The 24,505-nt window shown below is 45.0% G+C and overlaps 1 protein-coding gene across 3 annotated transcripts in view; it reads right to left on the minus strand.

The window, feature by feature from the left end:
• LOC106597444 (threonylcarbamoyladenosine tRNA methylthiotransferase) overlaps positions 1–24,505 on the minus strand; it is an 811,125-nt gene that overhangs the window by 36,836 nt on the left and 749,784 nt on the right. For all 3 annotated transcript variants that reach the window (XM_082959157.1, XM_082959161.1, XM_082959159.1), the window contains exons 13-14: positions 12,609–12,692; positions 1,097–1,261 (exon numbers count right to left, since the gene is read on the minus strand). In XM_082959157.1, coding sequence (XP_082815283.1) covers positions 1,097–1,261; positions 12,609–12,692 — 249 coding nt within the window. The remainder of the gene's footprint in view (positions 1–1,096; positions 1,262–12,608; positions 12,693–24,505) is intronic.

Here is a 24,505-nt window from a genome sequence, read left to right on the forward strand (position 1 = left end):
ACACATTGTGAGTTCAGACTGGCACCCAATTCCCTACTGTATATAGTGGACTACTTTAGACCAATAGTCAACGAGGCTGAGAGAGGAGAGGAGAGTTTCACTAGCAGCTTCATTTAAGCATCTCTAGAGAGCCTAAATCAAGTCCTTCATTCTACCAGACACTCCAGAGTGGACTAGTCTTATCTATTCAGATTAGTGTTGTCACCATACTACCATACTAGATGTCCCTCTGCTAAAAAGAAAACATGAAGCAGACTCAGATCTAAGCTCCTTTAAAACCTACTTTAGTAAAATACTGTGTGCTATAGCTTGCAAAATGAACAAAACGTGACTCTGGGTGACAAGATAAGGAAGGCTGTTTAATCCAACATTAAGAAGGTTTTCCTCGAGACATTTAGACCGCTTCCTGTTTCGTTTCCTTTACTTCCTAGTATCGCCATACTGGTATCGTGACAACACTAATTCAGGTAGTTATTGCCTTCACACTGACTGAATGGTAGACTTCCTCCCCTGTTCATAATGTCTTTTTCTGTTCATGTGATTATTTTATTCATGTATTGCCTTTATTCAACCTGCTAAGCCAATGGGAAGACATGCTCTTTGACGACCTGAGATAGCTCGGCCTACCAGCTGCCTCCTGTAAAGAAAATAGTTGAACCTCTAGCTGAATTCAATAGGGCCATTGATGTGACAGTGCATTAGTAGGAACGACTTCACATAGTGTTCAGGCGGATTGAGGCAGTGAATGAAATGTCATTTCCAGGTCTGGACTAATAGTAATAGCAGTCATGTAGTTATGGCTTCCAATCATTTCAAATCACCTTGCACTTTGGCTCCCTGGAAGAAAGACAGATATTGGAGGAACTTGGAGAAACAACTCAGAGTGTGATGTCTGCCCTGAAGTAACCCTGCTAACTGGTTTGAAAGACTCTTTTATTTCAAGCAGAACAACAACAAAAAACAGTTCCTATATGGAATGTAACCATGTTGCTGTATGTTTGTTCCATTGCTAACTTTGCTGTAGATATTCCACATTCCTGTAGCTCTACCAGTAGTTGACAGAGGGACACAAACACAGTCGTATTGAATAGGTTACCTGAGTTAGCCCAGACACCTCTCCCTTCTGCAGCGGCTCGGCGATGGAGGGAGTGAACACTTCAGAGCCGTCCAGCGGTCTTCCCTTCAGGAAGTGTTTGCCTGCCTCGAAGATCTCCACCTCAATCATCTTCCCCTTGAACTCTGACCTCTTGGGCACAAGCACCTGACACAGGAAATATGAAATATGGGGGTTAGAGGTCAATGTGTGAAATCCATTGAACATGGAAAAACTGTTGTCAGAGAAGCATGGTGTAAAAATAGGTGATGGATCACCACCCGCTCAGTGTTGTAACAGTACACCTGGACAGTACCGGAGGTTTCTTAAAGTCATGTGGACCACCTGGTGGTGGTGGATGCCAAGGAGACATGGGGCGACAGGTAGCCTAGTGTTTAGAGTGTAGGGGCAGGCAGGTAGCCTAGTGGTTAGAGTGTAGGGACGGCAGGTAGCCTAGTGGTTAGAGTGTAGGGGCAGGCAGGTAGACTAGTGGTTAGAGTGTAGGGGCAGGCAGGTAGTCTAGTGGTTAGAGTGTAGGGACGGCAGGTAGACTAGTGGTTAGAGTGTAGGGACGGCAGGTAGACTAGTGGTTAGAGTGTAGGGGCAGGCAGGTAGCCTAGTGGTTAGAGTGTAGGGGCGGCAGGTAGACTAGTGGTTAGAGTGTAGGGACGGCAGGTAGACTAGTGGTTAGAGTGTAGGGACGGCAGGTAGCCTAGTGGTTAGAGTGTAGGGACGGCAGGTAGCCTAGTGGTTAGAGTGTAGGGACGGCAGGTAGCCTAGTGGTTAGAGTGTAGGGACGGCAGGTAGCCTAGTGGTTAGAATGTAGGGACGGCAGGTGTTTAGAGAGTTGGACTAGTAAACCGAAAGGTTGCTAGATCGAATCCCCGAGCTGACAAGGTAAAAGTCGTTCTGCACCTGAACAAGGCAGTTAACCCACTGTTCCTAGGCTGTCATTGTAAATTAGAATTTGTTCTTAACTGACTTGCCTAGTTAAATAAAGGTCAAATTAATAAAATGCCAGTACATGCCAGTAAAAGGTTTAGAGTTGTCCTCCAGTCCCAGTCAATGGGAGTACAGTACAGCAGGGGATATATTGTTAAACTACACATTAGTGTGCACAGCTTGCTCCTAGCAGCCCCTGGAGTATGGGAACGGGGCTTAGTGTTCCAGCTCAGAACGCTGTGGCATTCCCAGTATTCCCAAGACAGATATAACCCCCGTTCCTTCAAACACATTCCTCCGCTGCTCCCTGAGATCACACACTTATATATGCAATAGGTCCTATAGAAAAGTTGGATCCAACCTCCACACGATTGGATTAAAGATGCTGTGCAGAGGAGATGAATCTACAGGGGTTTGGGGTTGTAATGGCTTTCATTATGTTGTGGTTGGTTAGTGGTGTTGGTATTAGCCTGGCATTTAAACCCCCTTCAACACCCCCCTCCCCCTTCAACCATCAACAGCGCCCCTGATGAGGGAAGGGTGGCTGTTGATGGGGGAAGGGGTGGCTGTTGATGGGGGGAAGGGTGGCTGTTGATGGTGGAAGGGTGGCTGTTGATGGGGGAAGGGGTGGCTGTTGATGGTGGAAGGGTGGCTGTTGATGGGGGGAAGGGGTGGCTGTTGATGGGGGGAAGGGGTGGCTGTTGATGGGGGAAGGGTGGCTGTTGATGGGGGGAAGGGGTGGCTGTTGATGGGGGAAGGGGTGGCTGTTGATGGGGGAAGGGGTGACTGTTGATGGGGGAAGGGGTGGCTGTTGATGGGGGGAAGGGGTGGCTGTTGATGGGGGGAAGGTGTGGCTATTGATGGGGGAAGGGTGACTGTTGATGGGGGAAGGGTGGCTGTTGATGGGGGAAGGGTGGCTGTTGATGGGGGAAGGGGTGACTGTTGATGGGGGAAGGGGTGGCTGTTGATGGGGGGAAGGCGTGGCTGTTGATGGGGGGAAGGGTGGCTGTTGATGGGGGGAAGGGTGGCTGTTGATGGGGGAAAGGAAGGGGCTGTTGATAAGGGAATGGGGGCTGTTGATGGGGTGAAGGGTGGCTGTTGATGAGGGGGAAGGGTGGCTGTTGATGGGGGAAAGGAGGGGGCTGTTGATAAGGGAATGGGGGCTGTTGATGGGGGGAAGGGTGGCTGTTGATGAGGGGGAAGGTGGGTCTATTGATGGGGGAATGGGGGCTGTTGATGGGGGAAGGGAGGGGGCTGTTGATAAGGGAATGGGGGCTGTTGATAAGGGAATGGGTGCTGTTGATGGGGAAAGGAGGAGGTGGGGAAATGAAAGGCAGAAGGCTTGGTGAGGAGATGTCTGAAAGACCCTATTATGTTCTATCAACACTCTACACTATAGAGAATATCTCTGGATCAGACAATTACTTTTTCAATTAACTGGAAAATAAATGTGTTTCCCCCAACGCTGCTGCACCTAATTGTCTTATTCTTTTTGTGTCTCTAAATTAAAATTCTTAAGTGTGACAATTGTTTTTTTCATTCAATTATGTAAAGCGCTCAAGGTCAAACGTTGGCATGTTCTGAGAGAGACAAGCTTTCACATCTCAACTCAACAGAAAGCAGGCGGTTGGTGCTTGACAACTACAACAAGTCTTTAGGAGTTTCCTTTAGAAATAATTGGATACCATGTACATTGTAGAGCCACTCATGACCGAATCCTCATATCTATGTGATTTAGTGTGAGGTACTGTTGGGACCTGTTTCCGGTGGACAGAGTTGTAGTTAACTCCAGCTTACCAGGTAGTACTGCTCTCATGCCCGCTCAAAGGGTGGCTGGACAACAAAAGATCCTTCCTTCCACATGGGTTATGTAAAGGATGTACAGTGTACTCAGAAAGTATTCAGAACCCTTGACTTTGTTGCGTTACAGCCTTGTTCTAAAATGGATAAAATAAAATAAAAATCCTCAGCAATCTACACACAATACCCCATAATGACATCACAATACCCCATAATGACATCACAATACCCCATAATGACGAAGCGAGAACAAATATTCAGACCCTTTGCTATAAGACTCGAGATTGAGCTCAGGTGCATCCTGTTTCCATTGATCATCCTTGAGATGTTTCTACAACTTGATTGGAGTCCATCTGTGGTAAATTAAATTGATTCTTCATGATTTGGAAAGGCACACATCTGTCTATATAGGTCCCAGAGTTGACAGTGCATGTCAGAGCAAAAACCAAGCCATAAGGCTGAAGGAATTGTCCGTAGAGCTCCGAGACAGGATTGTGTCGAGGCACAGATCTGGGGAAGGGTACCAAAACATTTCTGCAGCATTGAAGGCCTCCATCATTCTTAAATGGAAGAAGTTTGGAACCACCAAGACTCTTCCTGGAGCTGGCTGGCCGCCCGGCCAAACAGAACAATCGGGGGAAAAGGGTCTTGGTCAGGGAGGTGACCAAGAACCCGATGGTCACTCTGACAGAGCTCCAGAGTTCCTCTGTGGAGATGGGATAACCTTCCAGAAGGACAATCTTCTCTGCAGCTCTCCACCAATCAGGCCTTTATGGTAGAGTGGCCAGATGGAAGCCACTCCTCAGTAAAAGGCACATGACAGCCCGCTTGGAGTTTGCCAAAAGGTTCCTAAAGACTCTCAGACCGTCAGAAACAAGATTCTCTGGTCTGATGAAACCAAGATTGAAATCTTTGGCCTGAATGCCAAGCTTCCCGTCTGGAGGAAACCTGGCACCATCCCTACGGTGAAGCATGGTGGTGGCAGCATCATGCAAATACAATACATCAATACATCATGCTAAGCACACAGCCAAGACAATGCATTAGTGGCTTTGGGACAAGTCTCTGAAAGTCCTTGAGTGGCCCAGCCAGATTCCGGACTTGAATCTGATCTAACATATCTGGAGAGACCGGAAAATAGCTGTGCAGCGACGCTTCCAATCCAACCTGACAGAGCTTGAGAGGATCTGCAGAGAAGAATGAGTGAAACTCCTGAAAAACTGGTGTGCCAAGCTTGTAGCGTCATACCCAAGACTTGAGGCTGTAATCACTGCCAAAGGTGCTTCAACAAAGTACTGAGTAAAGGGTTTGAATACTTATGTAATACTTATGTAAATGTGATACTTCAGTTTTTTATTTGTAATACATTTGCACAAATTAAAAAATAAAACATTTTTGCTTTGTCATTATGGGGTATTGTGTGTAGATTATTTGTGTAGCTAAAAACTATTCAATTTCAGAATAAGGTTGTAACTTAACAAAATGTGGAAAAAGTGGAAAAAGTCTAGGGGTCTGAATACTTTCCCAATGCACCTTATGTCTTAGTGTGTTTTCTGCATCAGTCTTCTACCAGATTAGGCCAGGTGAGACTATATGATAGGGCTGGTGACCAGGTGAGACTATATGATAGGGCTGGTGACCAGGTGAGTCTATATGATAGGGCTGGTGACCAGGTGAGTCTATATGATAGGGCTGGTGACCAGGTGAGTCTATATGATAGGGCTGGTGACCAGGTGAGTCTATATGATAGGGCTGGTGACCAGGTGAGTCTATATGATAGGGCTGGTGACCAGGTGAGTCTATATGATAGGGCTGGTGACCAGGTGAGTCTATATGATAGGACTGGTGACCAGGTGAGACTATATGATAGGGCTGGTGACCAGGTGAGTCTATATGATAGGGCTGGTGACCAGGTGAGTCTATATGATAGGGCTGGTGACCAGGTGAGTCTATATGATAGGGCTGGTGACCAGGTGAGTCTATATGATAGGACTGGTGACCAGGTGAGACTATATGATAGGGCTGGTGACCAGGTGAGTCTATATGATAGGGCTGGTGACCAGGTGAGTCTATATGATAGGGCTGGTGACCAGGTGAGTCTATATGATAGGGCTGGTGACCAGGTGAGTCTATATGATAGGAGTGGACAGAGGGGATGGTGCGTGTGGACTGGGTGGTCGAAGGCAGCCCTTTACCAGTTGATTAAATGATGAAAAAGCTTGTTAAGGCCTGACACGAGGATCCAGTCTATTCAAACACACCAGAACACAATCTCACATAGAGACACACTCTGTGTCAGCATAAGGTGATGACTAAAGTGTCTTATTGGGATAGAGACAGTGGCTAACAGGGGAAAACAGTGCTCTGCTATGGAAGATGAAACAGTAGCCTATAACACGTTAGATGAGCAGCAGAGGGAGGAGAGATGTCTCTCTGTCGTTTGGGTCTGGTAACAGAGCGATCAACGTTAGATCACTGTGTCTGGCCCCCCTGATCTGCAGAGGGCTGAGTGTTCAGAGTAGCTGGCCATGTCTCCTTTCTTTTAGGGATCACAGCACATGTCCCCCCCACACACAGCCACACAGAGGCACACACTCCTCTCTCTCTCTCTACACTCTCTCCTTTACCATTAAAGAAACAGGTATGGCAAGACACTTCCGACAGCTTAATAATTCCCTGCAGCTCTTTGTACACCACCCTTCTCCCCTCCCTCCCTCCCTCCCTCCCTCCCTCCCTCCCTCCCTCCCTCCCTCCCTCCCTCCCTCCCTCCCTCCCTCCCTCATCCCCCCACCTCTTTCTCCCCCCCCCTCTCTCTTCCTCCCACCCCTCTCTCCTTTACTCTCCACTCCCCTCTCTCTAACACTCTCCCCCTCTCCTGTGCAGCTGAATAGCAGGAGAGCAGCAGGAGAGAGGATTCATCCGTCACAATGCCCAGAGACTCTTAACAGAGACATAATGAGAATATTCCGGATACCATCCTCAACTCACAGGGCTATTCAGCAGGGGTCACCCAGCCAAGGAGAGGAGACTGTCTGTCTCCCTCTCTATCCAATCCTTATTCTAAGTCCTCCAATTTAGCCTGTAGGAGTGAAAACAGTGAAAGGAGAGTGAAGGAGAGTGACGGGAGAGTGACTGGAGAGTGAGGGGAGAGTGAGGGGGGAGTGAGAGGAGAGTGACGGGAGAGTGAAGGGAGAGTGACGGGAGAGTGAGAGGAGAGTGAGAGGAGTGTGAGGGGAGAGTGACGGGAGAGTGAGAGGAGAGTGAAGGGAGAGTGACGGGAGAGTGAGAGGAGAGTGAAGGGAGGGTGAAGGGAGAGTGAGAGGAGAGTGAGAGGAGAGTGAAGGGAGGGTGAAGGGAGAGTGAAGGGAGAGTGAAGGGAGAGTGAAGGGAGAGTGAAAGACAGGAATGGCAGATCTTCTGTGGTGGGTGGCAGGCAGGCTGTCTTTATGATGCCCGCCAGGGAAGGAGAGGTGGCTAGGGTTCAGGTCAGGGTCAGACAAGCACAGATCACTTTGCTGCACAGGCCACAGGCAAAGGGACACATCTAATACCTCAGCTCCAGACTCCACTAGCTCTGAGACATATGTACACTCACCGTTCGCAAAAATGGATCACTCCTACAAGTCAAGTGGCCGTGGCGTGCTATATAAAGCAGGCAGACAGGCATCAAGGCATTCAGTTACTGTTAGATTGAACGTTAGAATGGGCAGAACCAGTGACCTAAGCGACTTTGAGCGCGGTATGATCGTGGGTGCCAGGCGAGTCGGATCCAGTGTCTCAGAAATGGAAGCATTCCTGGGCTTTTCACACACGACAATGTCTAGAGTTTACAGAGAACGGAGAGACAAACACAAAACATCCAATCAGCTGCAGTTCTGTAAAACAGCTCGTTGATGAGAGAGGTGGAAGGAGAAGGCTAAGAACCGTGCAAGCTAACAGACGGGCCACAAACAGACAAATAACAGCACAGTACAACAGTGGTCGAATTTTGTCACGGAGGGGCGACTATTGCAGTTACCACACTGGGTTCCACTCCTATCAGCTAAAAACAAGAAGTGTCTCCAGTGGGCTGGCCATCACCAACACTGGACAACTGAGGAGAGGAAAAACATCGCCTGGTCTTACGAATCCCGCTTCTTATTGCGTCATGCTGATGGCAGAGTTGGGATTCCCCGAAGAATGTAGGCTGTTCTGGAGGCAAAGGGGAGTCCAACCCGGTACTAGATGGGTGTACCTAATAAACTGTCCGGTGAGTGTATATTCCCCTGAACCACAGTCTGTAGAATATACAAGGACAGGAGGAGTGGTGGTGGTACCTTTTAACAGCCTCAGAAAACAACAAGAGACCGAGACAGACAGAGACGGAGACGGAGAGAGAGAGAGAGAGAGACAGAGAAAGAGAGAGCGACAGAGAGACAGAGAAAGAGAGAGACAGAGAGAAAGAGAGAGACAGAGAGACAGAGAAAGAGAAAGAGAAAGAGAGACAGACAGAGAAAAAGAGAGAGAGACAGACAGACACAGAGAGCGAGAGACAGCGAAAGAGAGAGACAGAGAGAAAGCGAGAGAGCGGGATAGAGAGAGAGGAATAGAGAGAGAAAGAGAGAGACAGAGAATGCGGGAGAGCGGGATAGAGAGAGAGGAATAGAGAAAGAGAGACACAGAGAGAAATAGAGAGAGAGAAAGAGAGACAGACACACACAGAGAGAAAGAGAGAGAGAGAAAGAGACAGAGAGAGAGCGGGATGCTGTGATGTGGTGTCAGGGATGGGGCTGTAAGCGTTGGCTCATGGTTTTATGGTGTAATGGTTGAATATGAATCCATCCATTCACACAGTGTGTTACAGAAAGATGTGTTTCCAGCTGCCTCGGAGAGAAGCAGAGTAAAACAGCACTTCTAGAGACCGGTCACTGTGTACTCAGCCCTCTAGACAGCCCCTGATTTAGGATGGGCATGCCAAAAAAAAATCCCTTTGGAGGGGTGGGTGGGTTTGGAAAACCCTTTGACTAAGATCAAACTACCAACATTCTACCTGGAGCTACAGAAACTAGATGACAGTTGTAACTACATTTATAGCCCAGAGACAAGACCAGCTGGGAGAACAAGTATCACTGCTCTCTTCCCGTCCCTTTTTAAAATGCACAACTTCAAACATGGTTTTGATGATTGTTAACACAGGAGTAAATTGATTTATTTGAAGGGATGTTTGAAAGTTATTTTTTTTACAGGGAGGGAGGGAAGCTTTGAAGCCATGTGCAGCAGTGTGCTGTGGGATTTTCAGCTGGAATGTGGCTAAAGGCTGGAAGGATGAAGGCTGGAAGGATGAAGGCTGGACTGAATGTTTGCACATTATAAGCAGGAGATTAGTCTTATTATCAGTTGCCAAAACGGAGGACTGGAGGGTGATTGATTACAAGCTAAGCTAACCTGGGGTAACCACCTGCATTACAAGCTAAGCTAACCTGGGGTAACCACCTGCATTACAAGCTAAGCTAACCTGGGGTAACCACCTACATTACAAGCTAAGCTAACCTGGGGTAACCACCTGCATTACAAGCTAAGCTAACCTGGGGTAACCACCTACATTACAAGCTAAGCTAAACTGGGGTAACCACCTGCATTACAAGCTGAGCTAACCTGGGGTAACCACCTGCATTACAAGCTAAGCTAACCTGAGGTAACCACCTGCATTACAAGCTAAGCTAACCAAGGGTAACCACCTGCATTACAAGCTAAGTTAACCAAGGGTAACCACCTGCATTACAAGCTAAGCTAACCTGGGGTAACCACCTGCATTACAAGCTAAGCTAACCTGATGTAACCACCTGCATTACAAGCTAAGCTAACCTGGGGTAACCACCTGCATTACAAGCTAAGCTAACCTGATGTAACCACCTGCATTACAAGCTAAGCTAACCTGGGGTAACCACCTGCATTACAAGCTAAGCTAACCAAGGGTAACCACCTGCATTATAAGCTAAGCTAACCTGGGATAACCACCTGCATTACAAGCTAAGCTAACCTGGGGTAACCACCTGCATTACAAGCTAAGCTAACCTGGGGTAACCACCTGCATTACAAGCTAAGCTAACCTGGGGTAACCACCTGCATTACAAGCTAAGCTAACCTGGGGTAACCACCTGCATTACAAGCTAAGCTAACCTGGGGTAACCACCTACATTACAAGCTAAGCTAACCTGGGGTAACCACCTGCATTACAAGCTAAGCTAACCTGGGGTAACCACCTACATTACAAGCTAAGCTAAACTGGGGTAACCACCTGCATTACAAGCTGAGCTAACCTGGGGTAACCACCTGCATTACAAGCTAAGCTAACCTGAGGTAACCACCTGCATTACAAGCTAAGCTAACCAAGGGTAACCACCTGCATTACAAGCTAAGCTAACCAAGGGTAACCACCTGCATTACAAGCTAAGCTAACCTGGGGTAACCACCTGCATTACAAGCTAAGCTAACCTGATGTAACCACCTGCATTACAAGCTAAGCTAACCTGGGGTAACCACCTGCATTACAAGCTAAGCTAACCTGATGTAACCACCTGCATTACAAGCTAAGCTAACCTGGGGTAACCACCTGCATTACAAGCTAAGCTAACCAAGGGTAACCACCTGCATTATAAGCTAAGCTAACCTGGGATAACCACCTGCATTACAAGCTAAGCTAACCTGGGGTAACCACCTGCATTACAAGCTAAGCTAACCTGATGTAACCACCTGCATTACAAGCTAAGCTAACCAAGGGTAACCACCTGCATTACAAGCTAAGCTAACCAAGGGTAACCACCTGCATTACAAGCTAAGCTAACCTGGGGTAACCACCTGCATTACAAGCTAAGCTAACCTGATGTAACCACCTGCATTACAAGCTAAGCTAACCTGGGGTAACCACCTGCATTACAAGCTAAGCTAACCTGATGTAACCACCTGCATTACAAGCTAAGCTAACCTGGGGTAACCACCTGCATTACAAGCTAAGCTAACCTGGGGTAACCACCTGCATTACAAGCTAAGCTAACCTGGGGTAACCACCTACATTACAAGCTAAGCTAACCTGGGGTAACCACCTGCATTACAAGCTAAGCTAACCTGGGGTAACCACCTACATTACAAGCTAAGCTAACCTGATGTAACCACCTGCATTACAAGCTAAGCTAACCTGGGGTAACCACCTGCATTACAAGCTAAGCTAACCTGGGGTAACCCCCTGCATTACAAGCTAAGCTAACCTGGGATAACCACCTGCATTACAAGCTAAGCTAACCTGGGGTAACCACCTGCATTACAAGCTAAGCTAACCTGGGGTAACCACCTACATTACAAGCTAACCACACACAGACTAATCTACTACCTGCATTACAATCTAACCCCACACAGACTAATCTAACCTGGGGTAACCACCTACATTACAAGCTAAGCTAACCTGGGGTAACCACCTGCATTACAAGCTAAGCTAACCTGGGGTAACCACCTGCATTACAAGCTAAGCTAACCTGGGGTAACCCCCTGCATTACAAGCTAAGCTAACCTGGGGTAACCACCTGCATTACAAGCTAACCTGTGGTAGCCACCTGTATAAAAGCCAACGTGTTATTCCGGTTGGTAATTTCTCTGTGATAAGAGCATAAAGAGGACGGACAGTCAAACCAAATGTTTCCATGGTGATGTCGTGTATAACAGTACAGACAGTTAAACCTATTGTTTCCATGGTGATGTCGTGTATAACAGTACAGACAGTCAAACCTAATGTTTCCATGGTGATGTCGTGTATAACAGTACAGACAGTTAAACCTATTGTTTCCATGGTGATGTCGTGTATAACAGTACAGACAGTCAAACCTAATGTTTCCATGGTGATGTCGTGTATAACAGTACAGACAGTCAAACCTAATGTTTCCATGGTGATGTCGTGTATAACAGTACAGACAGTCAAACCTAATGTTTCCATGGTGATGTCGTGTATAACAGTACAGACAGTTAAACCTATTGTTTCCATGGTGATGTCGTGTATAACAGTACAGACAGTCAAACCTAATGTTTCCATGGTGATGTCGTGTATAACAGTACAGACAGTTAAACCTATTGTTTCCATGGTGATGTCGTGTATAACAGTACAGACAGTCAAACCTAATGTTTCCATGGTGATGTCGTGTATAACAGTACAGACAGTCAAACCTAATGTTTCCATGGTGATGTCGTGTATAACAGTACAGACAGTCAAACCTAATGTTTCCATGGTGATGTCGTGTATAACAGTACAGACAGTTAAACCTATTGTTTCCATGGTGATGTCGTGTATAACAGTACAGACAGTCAAACCTAATGTTTCCATGGTGATGTCGTGTATAACAGTACAGACAGTCAAACCTAATGTTTCCATGGTGATGTCGTGTATAACAGTACAGACAGTCAAACCTAATGTTTCCATGGTGATGTCGTGTATAACAGTACAGACAGTCAAACCTAATGTTTCCATGGTGATGTCGTGTATAACAGTACAGACATTCAAACCTAATGTTTCCATGGTGATGTCGTGTATAACAGTACAGACAGTCAAACCTATTGTTTCCATGGTGATGTCATGTATAACAGTACAGACAGTTAAACCTATTGTTTCCATGGTGATGTTGTGTATAAGCAGACTTCTATAAACTACATCTATATAAACCTTCTAATGTGATCTGTTCTGGTCTTCAACTGTAGTGAAATGCCTGTCTGGGGTGTAGCAGGGGGAGTTGAAGGAAACACTGTGTCTTACCTGCTCATAATATTTGTTGTGAGCCACATAGTACTGGGCGTCAAAGGACTCCTCAGTCACAAGCACCTGCTGGGTCTCCCCAATCTGAAAGACAAGAAAGACTGGCACTTTTAACACAACATTATTTTATCCACAGTTGATACAAAGCTCATGTTATACATGATAAGGAGAGAGAACAAACGCAGAGTGAGACTACAGTATTTCAACTGGACTCAGACCAGGACTATCTCAACTGGAACATGACTGGACTCAGACCAGGACTGTCTCAACTGGAACATGACTGGACTCAGACCAGGACTGTCTCAACTGGAACATGACTGGACTCAGACCAGGACTGTCTCAACTGGAACATGACTGGACTCAGACCAGGACTGTCTCAACTGGAACATGACTGGACTCAGACCAGGACTGTCTCAACTGGAACATGACTGGACTCAGACCAGGACTGTCTCAACTGGAACATGACTGGACTCAGACCAGGACTGTCTCAACTGGAACATGACTGGACTCAGACCAGGACTGTCTCAACTGGAACATGACTGGACTCAGACCAGGACTATCTCAACTGGAACATGACTAGGGTGCCATCTGAGATCAAGGCTGTTTAATGTCTGAATAGGGTGCCATCTGAGATCAAGGCTGTTTAATGTCTGAATAGGGTGCCATCTGAGATCAAGGCTGTTTAATGTCTGAATAGGGTGCCATCTGAGATCAAGGCTGTTTAATGTCTGAATAGGGTGCCATCTGAGCCCAATGCTGTTTAATGTCTGAATAGGGTGCCATCTGAGATCAAGGCTGTTTAATGTCTGAATAGGGTGCCATCTGAGCCCAAGGCTGTTTAATGTCTGAATAGGGTGCCATCTGAGATCAAGGCTGTTTAATGTCTGAATAGGGTGCCATCTGAGATCAAGGCTGTTTAATGTCTGAATAGGGTGCCATCTGAGCCCAAGGCTGTTTAATGTCTAGCGATCACAGCATAAATACATCTCTTTTATTAGCCCGTAAAAAAGGTGCTATTTTAACGAAACCTCACAAACGAAGTTCTGAAATTGGATGTTTTTTAATGTCTCTCTCTCTCTCTCTGTCTCTTCACACCCACAGAAAGAGAATATGTTCCCATCATGAAGATGTGCTAATTAGATGACATAGAAAGAGAGAGGACTAGCTACAACAGGCAGAAACCAACGTGTCCAGGGCTGTCACCAACCCAACACACATACACTACCAATCATTCTGCCAAAGACACACAGATCAAACAAGGAACAAATCCTCAAAGAGAATAGAGGACGTTATCTCATGTCAGTTTGTTTTAATAGTATCTGTTAGTGTAGTAAATGAAATGAAAAAAGAATCCATGATGTGGCTTCTATAGTTAATATCATCTGTGATGAACCAATTAAGGAATGTAGAGTTCCTGATAGCGAGCTAATTGCTTCGAAACTGGTTGCCATGGAGACCGGGGATGTTGAAGGAAGGAGAATCGTCAAATTTTCTACAGAATGTTGGTGTTAAATCACACGGGACACACACACACGGGCACACACACACGGGCACACACACACACACACACACACACACGGGCACACACACACACACACACACACACACACACACACACACACACACACACACACACACACACACACACACACACACACACACACACACACACACACACACACACACACACACACACACACGAGAGAGGCCTGCACTCGTCCTATTAAGTCTCAGACAGACTTCCAATATGCATGTCCATTGTCTATAAGGGCCTCCGTGCTTCTGTCTTCCAAAGGAAAAATACCTAATGCTTAGATAGAAAGAGAGAGAGAGAAAGAGAGCGAGAGCGAGAGAGAGAGAGAGAGAGAGAGAGAGAGAGAGAGAGAGAGCTCTTTATCATATCTTAATTGCTTTCACTTTATTTCCAGAAGTGGTTTGGGGAGCAGCTGTCCTTTTGAGAGAGCAGACTAAAAGATGCCCCGTGAAAGCTGCTTGTTGTTTTGGTCTCCCCCCCCTCCTTACCCCTCCCCTTACCCCTCCACTCCTCCCTACTCTCCCCCCTTCCCATCCCCCTCTCCTCAACCACCTCCTTACAATCTCCCCCCCCCCCCCCCCCCCTCCCCAATAGGGGCTGGCAAAAAGAGAGACCGATGAAAAGGCAAGTTGAAAAGGAGGCGATAGAGAAGAGGAGGAGATAGAGGAGAGGAGCCGAAGAGGAGAAGAGAGGAGGCGAAGAAGAAGAGAATAGGAGAAAATAATAGGAGAAGAATAGAGGAGAAGAAGAAGAGAATAGGAGAAGAAGAGAGGAGGAGAAGAAGAGAGGAGGAGAAGAAGAGAATAGGAGAAGAAGAGAATTGGAGAAGAAGAAGAGAATAGGAGAAGAAGAGAGGAGGAGAAGAAGAGAATAGGAGAAGAAGAGAATAGGAGAAGAAGAGAATAGGAGGAGAGAATAGGAGAAGAAGAAGAGGAGGAAAAGGAGAAGAGAGGAGGCTCGATGACAGGCAGGAGCTCCTCTCATCGTCACTCCCCTGGTTGTGTGTGTGTCTCTCCCCTGGTTTCAAGGCTCATTAAAACACACAGCCTGCTCCTCCACCTCCTGTCACCCTGCCCAGAATGCCAAGCAACACAAAGGGGAACATGGAAAAGGCTGTCCGTGCCAACGTTAAAAGTCTGTCTGACATTACAGGGAGAGTATTGGACAGAGAGAGACTGCATGAGGAACACCAACAGACAACTGATGGCCAATACAACACTAATACATTTATACACCCAACATCTATACACCCACTATACCTGAAGGACCAGAGCACCACATTTATACACCCACTATACCTGAAGGACCAGAGCATCTATACACCCACTATACCTGAAGGACCAGAGCATCTATACACCCACTATACCTGAAGGACCAGAGCATCTATACACCCACTATACCTGAAGGACCAGAGCATCTATACACCCACTATACCTGAAGGACCAGAGCACCACATCTATACACCCACTATACCTGAAGGACCAGAGCATCTATACACCCACTATACCTGAAGGACCAGAGCATCTATACACCCACTATACCTGAAGGACCAGAGCATTTATACACCCACTATACCTGAAGGACCAGAGCATCTATACACCCACTATACCTGAAGGACCAGAGCATCTATACACCCACTATACCTGAAGGACCAGAGCATCTATACACCCACTATACCTGAAGGACCAGAGCATCTATACACCCACTATACCTGAAGGACCAGAGCATCTATAAACCCACTATACCTGAAGGACCAGAGCACCACATCTATACACCCACTATACCTGAAGGACCAGAGCATCTATACACCCACTATACCTGAAGGACCAGAGCATCTATACACCCACTATACCTGAAGGACCAGAGCATCTATACACCCACTATACCTGAAGGACCAGAGCATCTATACACCCACTATACCTGAAGGACCAGAGCATCTATACACCCACTATACCTGAAGGACCAGAGCATCTATACACCCACTATACCTGAAGGACCAGAGCATCTATAAACCCACTATACCTGAAGGACCAGAGCACCACATCTATACACCCACTATACCTGAAGGACCAGAGCATCTATACACCCACTATACCTGAAGGACCAGAGCATCTATACACCCACTATACCTGAAGGACCAGAGCACCACATCTATACACCCACTATACCTGAAGGACCAGAGCATCTATACACCCACTATACCTGAAGGACCAGAGCATCTATACACCCACTATACCTGAAGGACCAGAGCATCTATACACCCACTATACCTGAAGGACCAGAGCATCTATACACCCACTATACCTGAAGGACCAGAGCACCACATCTATACACCCACTATACCTGAAGGACACATACATACCATTACAGACACAACTCCTTACTACAGGTAAACAACATGTATTCAGAGCAGCAGCAGAGTAAAGCTCCTTACTACAGGTAAACAACATGTATTCAGACTGCAGAGTAAAGCTCCTTACTACAGGTAAACAACATGTATTCAGACTGCAGAGTAAAGCTCCTTACTACAGGTAAACAACATGTATTCAGACTGCAGAGTAAAGCTCCTTACTACAGGTAAACAACATGTATTCAGAGCAGCAGAGTAAAGCTCCTTACTACAGGTAAACAACATGTATTCAGAGCAACAGCAGAGTAAAGCTCCTTACTACAGGTAAACAACATGTATTCAGAGCAGCAGAGTAAAGCTCCTTACTACAGGTAAACACCATGTATTCAGAGCAGCAGAGTAAAGCTCCTTACTACAGGTAAACACCATGTATTCAGAGCAGCAGCAGAGTAAAGCTCCTTACTACAGGTAAACACCATGTATTCAGAGCAGCAGAGTAAAGCTCCTTACTACAGGTAAACAACATGTATTCAGAGCAGCAGAGTAAAGCTCCTTACTACAGGTAAACAACATGTATTCAGACTGCAGAGTAAAGCTCCTTACTACAGGTAAACAACATGTATTCAGAGCAGCAGAGTAAAGCTCCTTACTACAGGTAAACACCATGTATTCAGACTGCAGAGTAAAGCTCCTTACTACAGGTAAACAACATGTATTCAGAGCAGCAGAGTAAAGCTCCTTACTACAGGTAAACACCATGTATTCAGACTGCAGAGTAAAGCTCCTTACTACAGGTAAACAACATGTATTCAGAGCAGCAGAGTAAAGCTCCTTACTACAGGTAAACAACATGTATTCAGAGCAGCAGAGTAAAGCTCCTTACTACAGGTAAACAACATGTATTCAGACTGCAGAGTAAAGCTCCTTACTACAGGTAAACAACATGTATTCAGAGCAGCAGCAGAGTAAAGCTCCTTACTACAGGTAAACACCATGTATTCAGAGCAGCAGAGTAAAGCTCCTTACTACAGGTAAACAACATGTATTCAGACTGCAGAGTAAAGCTCCTTACTACAGGTAAACAACATGTATTCAGAGCAGCAGAGTAAAGCTCCTTACTACAGGTAAACACCATGTATTCAGACTGCAGAGTAAAGCTCCTTACTACAGGTAAACACCATGTATTCAGAGCAGCAGAGTAAAGCTCCTTACTACAGGTAAACACCATGTATTCAGAGCGCAGCAGAGTAAAGCTCCTTACTACAGGTAAACAACATGTATTCAGACTGCAGAGTAAAGCTCCTTACTACAGGTAAACAACATGTATTCAGACTGCAGAGTAAAGCTCCTTACTACAGGTAAACACCATGTATTCAGACTGCAGAGTAAAGCTCCTTACTACAGGTAAACACCATGTATTCAGAGGAGCAGAGTAAAGCTCCTTACTACAGGTAAACAACATGTATTCAGAGCAGCAGAGTAAAGCTCCTTACTACAGGTAAACAACATGTATTCAGAGCAGCAGAGTAAAGCTCCTTACTACAGGTAAACAACATGTATTCAGACTGCAGAGTAAAGCTCCTTACTACAGGTAAACAACATGTATTCAGAGCAGCAGAGTAAAGCTCCTTACTACAGGTAAACACCATGTATTCAGAGCAGCAGAGTAAAGCTCCTTACTACAGGTAAACACCATGTATTCAGAGCAGCAGAGTAAAGCTCCTTACTACAGGTAAACACCATGTATTCAGACTGCAGAGTAAAGCTCCTTACTACAGGTAAACAACATGTATTCAGACTGCAGAGTAAAGCTCCTTACTACAGGTAAACAACATGTATTCAGACTGCAGAGTAAAGCTCCTTACTACAGGTAAACAACATGTATTCAGAGCAGCAGCAGAGTAAAGCTCCTTACTACAGGTAAACACCATGTATTCAGAGCAGCAGAGTAAAGCTCCTTACTACAGGTAAACACCATGTATTCAGACTGCAGAGTAAAGCTCCTTACTACAGGTAAACACCATGTATTCAGAGCAGCAGCAGAGTAAAGCTCCTTACTACAGGTAAACACCATGTATTCAGAGCAGCAGAGTAAAGCTCCTTACTACAGGTAAACAACATGTATTCAGACTGCAGAGTAAAGCTCCTTACTACAGGTAAACAACATGTATTCAGAGCAGCAGAGTAAAGCTCCTTACTACAGGTAAACACCATGTATTCAGAGCAGCAGAGTAAAGCTCCTTACTACAGGTAAACAACATGTATTCAGAGCAGCAGAGTAAAGCTCCTTACTACAGGTAAACAACATGTATTCAGACTGCAGAGTAAAGCTCCTTACTACAGGTAAACAACATGTATTCAGAGCAGCAGAGTAAAGCTCCTTACTACAGGTAAACAACATGTATTCAGAGCAACAGCAGAGTAAAGCTCCTTACTACAGGTAAACAACATGTATTCAGAGCAGCAGAGTAAAGCTCCTTACTACAGGTAAACACCATGTATTCAGAGCAGCAGAGTAAAGCTCCTTACTACAGGTAAACACCATGTATTCAGAGCAGCAGCAGAGTAAAGCTCCTTACTACAGGTAAACACCATGTATTCAGAGCAGCAGAGTAAAGCTCCTTACTACAGGTAAACAACATGTATTCAGACTGCAGAGTAAAGCTCCTTACTACAGGTAAACAACATGTATTCAGAGCAGCAGAGTAAAGCTCCTTACTACAGGTAAACACCATGTATTCAGACTGCAGAGTAAAGCTCCTTACTACAGGTAAACAACATGTATTCAGAGCAGCAGAGTAAAGCTCCTTACTACAGGTAAACAACATGTATTCAGACTGCAGAGTAAAGCTCCTTACTACAGGTAAACAACATGTATTCAGAGCAGCAGAGTAAAGCTCCTTACTACAGGTAAACAACATGTATTCAGAGCAGCAGAGTAAAGCTCCTTACTACAGGTAAACAACATGTATTCAGACTGCAGAGTAAAGCTCCTTACTACAGGTAAACAACATGTATTCAGAGCAGCAGCAGAGTAAAGCTCCTTACTACAGGTAAACACCATGTATTCAGAGCAGCAGAGTAAAGCTCCTTACTACAGGTAAACAACATGTATTCAGACTGCAGAGTAAAGCTCCTTACTACAGGTAAACAACATGTATTCAGAGCAGCAGAGTAAAGCTCCTTACTACAGGTAAACACCATGTATTCAGACTGCAGAGTAAAGCTCCTTACTACAGGTAAACACCATGTATTCAGAGCAGCAGAGTAAAGCTCCTTACTACAGGTAAACACCATGTATTCAGACTGCAGAGTAAAGCTCCTTACTACAGGTAAACAACATGTATTCAGAGCAGCAGAGTAAAGCTCCTTACTACAGGTAAACACCATGTATTCAGAGCAGCAGAGTAAAGCTCCTTACTACAGGTAAACAACATGTATTCAGAGCAGCAGAGTAAAGCTCCTTACTACAGGTAAACACCATGTATTCAGAGCAGCAGCAGAGTAAAGCTCCTTACTACAGGTAAACACCATGTATTCAGAGCAGCAGAGTAAAGCTCCTTACTACAGGTAAACAACATGTATTCAGACTGCAGAGTAAAGCTCCTTACTACAGGTAAACAACATGTATTCAGACTGCAGAGTAAAGCTCCTTACTACAGGTAAACACCATGTATTCAGACTGCAGAGTAAAGCTCCTTACTACAGGTAAACACCATCTATTCAGAGCAGCAGAGTAAAGCTCCTTACTACAGGTAAACAACATGTATTCAGAGCAGCAGAGTAAAGCTCCTTACTACAGGTAAACAACATGTATTCAGAGCAGCAGAGTAAAGCTCCTTACTACAGGTAAACAACATGTATTCAGACTGCAGAGTAAAGCTCCTTACTACAGGTAAACAACATGTATTCAGAGCAGCAGAGTAAAGCTCCTTACTACAGGTAAACACCATGTATTCAGACTGCAGAGTAAAGCTCCTTACTACAGGTAAACAACATGTATTCAGAGCAGCAGAGTAAAGCTCCTTACTACAGGTAAACAACATGTATTCAGAGCAGCAGAGTAAAGCTCCTTACTACAGGTAAACAACATGTATTCAGAGCAGCAGAGTAAAGCTCCTTACTACAGGTAAACACCATGTATTCAGAGCAGCAGAGTAAAGCTCCTTACTACAGGTAAACACCATGTATTCAGAGCAGCAGAGTAAAGCTCCTTACTACAGGTAAACAACATGTATTCAGAGCAGCAGAGTAAAGCTCCTTACTACAGGTAAACACCATGTATTCAGAGCAGCAGAGTAAAGCTCCTTACTACAGGTAAACACCATGTATTCAGAGCAGCAGAGTAAAGCTCCTTACTACAGGTAAACACCATGTATTCAGACTGCAGAGTAAAGCTCCTTACTACAGGTAAACAACATGTATTCAGACTGCAGAGTAAAGCTCCTTACTACAGGTAAACAACATGTATTCAGACTGCAGAGTAAAGCTCCTTACTACAGGTAAACACCATGTATTCAGACTGCAGAGTAAAGCTCCTTACTACAGGTAAACACCATGTATTCAGACTGCAGAGTAAAGCTCCTTACTACAGGTAAACAACATGTATTCAGACTGCAGAGTAAAGCTCCTTACTATAGGTAAACAACATGTATTCAGAGCAGCAGAGTAAAGCTCCTTAATACAGGTAAACACCATGTATTCAGAGCAGCAGAGTAAAGCTCCTTACTACAGGTAAACACCATGTATTCAGAGCAGCAGCAGAGTAAAGCTCCTTACTACAGGTAAACAACATGTATTCAGAGCAGCAGAGTAAAGCTCCTTACTACAGGTAAACAACATGTATTCAGAGCAGCAGAGTAAAGCTCCTTACTACAGGTAAACACCATGTATTCAGACTGCAGAGTAAAGCTCCTTACTACAGGTAAACAACATGTATTCAGAGCAGCAGCAGAGTAAAGCTCCTTACTACAGGTAAACACCATGTATTCAGAGGAGCAGAGTAAAGCTCCTTACTACAGGTAAACAACATGTATTCAGAGCAGCAGAGTAAAGCTCCTTACTACAGGTAAACAACATGTATTCAGAGCAGCAGCAGAGTAAAGCTCCTTACTACAGGTAAACAACATGTATTCAGAGCAGCAGAGTAAAGCTCCTTACTACAGGTAAACAACATGTATTCAGACTGCAGAGTAAAGCTCCTTACTACAGGTAAACAACATGTATTCAGAGCAGCAGCAGAGTAAAGCTCCTTACTACAGGTAAACACCATGTATTCAGAGCAGCAGAGTAAAGCTCCTTACTACAGGTAAACACCATGTATTCAGACTGCAGAGTAAAGCTCCTTACTACAGGTAAACACCATGTATTCAGAGCAGCAGCAGAGTAAAGCTCCTTACTACAGGTAAACACCATGTATTCAGAGCAGCAGAGTAAAGCTCCTTACTACAGGTAAACAACATGTATTCAGACTGCAGAGTAAAGCTCCTTACTACAGGTAAACAACATGTATTCAGAGCTGCAGAGTAAAGCTCCTTACTACAGGTAAACAACATGTATTCAGACTGCAGAGTAAAGCTCCTTACTACAGGTAAACAACATGTATTCAGAGCAGCAGAGTAAAGCTCCTTACTACAGGTAAACAACATGTATTCAGACTGCAGAGTAAAGCTCCTTACTACAGGTAAACAACATGTATTCAGAGCAGCAGAGTAAAGCTCCTTACTACAGGTAAACAACATGTATTCAGAGCAGCAGAGTAAAGCTCCTTACTACAGGTAAACAACATGTATTCAGAGCTGCAGAGTAAAGCTCCTTACTACAGGTAAACAACATGTATTCAGAGGAGCAGAGTAAAGCTCCTTACTACAGGTAAACAACATGTATTCAGAGCAGCAGCAGAGTAAAGCTCCTTACTACAGGTAAACACCATGTATTCAGACTGCAGAGTAAAGCTCCTTACTACAGGTAAACACCATGTATTCAGAGCAGTAGAGTAAAGCTCCTTACTACAGGTAAACAACATGTATTCAGACTGCAGAGTAAAGCTCCTTACTACAGGTAAACACCATGTATTCAGAGCAGCAGCAGAGTAAAGCTCCTTACTACAGGTAAACACCATGTATTCAGACTGCAGAGTAAAGCTCCTTACTATAGGTAAACAACATGTATTCAGACTGCAGAGTAAAGCTCCTTACTACAGGTAAACAACATGTATTCAGAGCAGCAGAGTAAAGCTCCTTACTACAGGTAAACACCATGTATTCAGAGCAGCAGAGTAAAGCTCCTTACTACAGGTAAACAACATGTATTCAGAGCAGCAGAGTAGGCTAGGCAATAAGAAAACACCCTCTGTATGGATGGTTGAATACAGCTCTCATCGAACGAGAGGAGAAAAGCTGAAGTCAGTCACCATACACATCCAATAATTACTAAGGCGGCCGTCCCAAAACGGCACCCTACTTCCTATTTAGTGCACTACTTTTCACCAGAGCCCTACGGGCGGCATTTTTTGGGATGCCACCTTAAATGAGTTGGGTAAACCTCGGTGAAGTCATCAGAGGAGCTCTCTAAAAGCTACCTGGTCTCAGTGATAGGACTCTACGGTCATGTGGATGGAATCTGAGGAGAGATTTGGTAATGATTGGATACATTCACAAATCACCTCAGAGATACTTGACACTGAGACGAGGAGAAAAAGTAAAGTTAGACTTTAGTTGCCTGGTTGTCGATAACAACACAGATAAAATATTGACAAGGAGGAGATTAAAAGAATGTCTCCAAGACGGGAAGTTCACAACACCACAGTGTGGGCTCGTTATAAAAGCTGAACATAACATCAATTATCAATTACTTTGGTTTCTTGCAACAGAAAACTTTCTGACTGTCTAAACAAACTAGAACAGAAATCTTAAAACTACCTGGATTTTTCCTGTTTCTAATTTGCTCCCCGTGTCTCGCTTGTCTGTTTTCTGCCTTGAGGCAGAAGAGCCTAGAAAACTACAATATCTGACAACCTTGTAGAATGAATCATGTAGATACAGCCAGAGGTGAATCTACAGGTAGGGGAGTGTTTATCTTCCCATTTCTCCAACAGAAACCTGGCCAACGTGTGCAGAGAAGGCAGTTGAACCTATCGTTGAACCCGCTGTGCCCGTTAGCCTGGTTCAAGATCAGTAGCCTGTACAACACACAAACACATCTGGGACCAGGCTACGTGACTGTGGCTTTGGGTTCATACTGGTAAAATATAAGGCTAAGAATCCTGTTGATTGTGTTACAGTCCTGAACATGACTCCTGTTGATTGTTCAGTCCTGAACATGACTCCTGTTGATTGTGTTCAGTACTGAACATGACTCCTGTTGATTGTACAGTCCTGAACATGACTCCTGTTGATTGTACAGTCCTGAACATGACTCCTGTTGATTGTGTTCAGTCCTGAACATGACTCCTGTTGATTGTGTTCAGTCCTGAACATGACTCCTGTTGATTGTGTTCAGTACTGAACATGACTCCTGTTGATTGTGTTCAGTCCTGAACATGACTCCTGTTGATTGTGTTCAGTCCTGAACATGACTCCTGTTGATTGTGTTCAGTACTGAACATGACTCCTGTTGATTGTGTTCAGTCCTGAACATGACTCCTGTTGATTGTGTTCAGTACTGAACATGACTCCTGTTGATTGTGTTCAGTCCTGAACATGACTCCTGTTGATTGTGTTCAGTCCTGAACATGACTCCTGTTGATTGTGTTCAGTCCTGAACATGACTCCTGTTGATTGTGTTCAGTACTGAACATGACTCCTGTTGATTGTGTTCAGTCCTGAACATGACTCCTGTTGATTGTGTTCAGTCCTGAACATGACTCCTGTTGATTGTGTTCAGTCCTGAACATGACTCCTGTTGATTGTGTTCAGTCCTGAACATGACTCCTGTTGATTGTGTTCAGTCCTGAACATGACTCCTGTTGATTGTGTTCAGTCCTGAACATGACTCCTGTTGATTGTGTTACAG

The sequence above is a fragment of the Salmo salar genome, chromosome 02, assembly GCF_965601325.2.
Source record: "Salmo salar chromosome 02, fSalSal1, whole genome shotgun sequence".
Taxonomy (NCBI): Eukaryota; Metazoa; Chordata; class Actinopteri; order Salmoniformes; family Salmonidae; genus Salmo; species Salmo salar.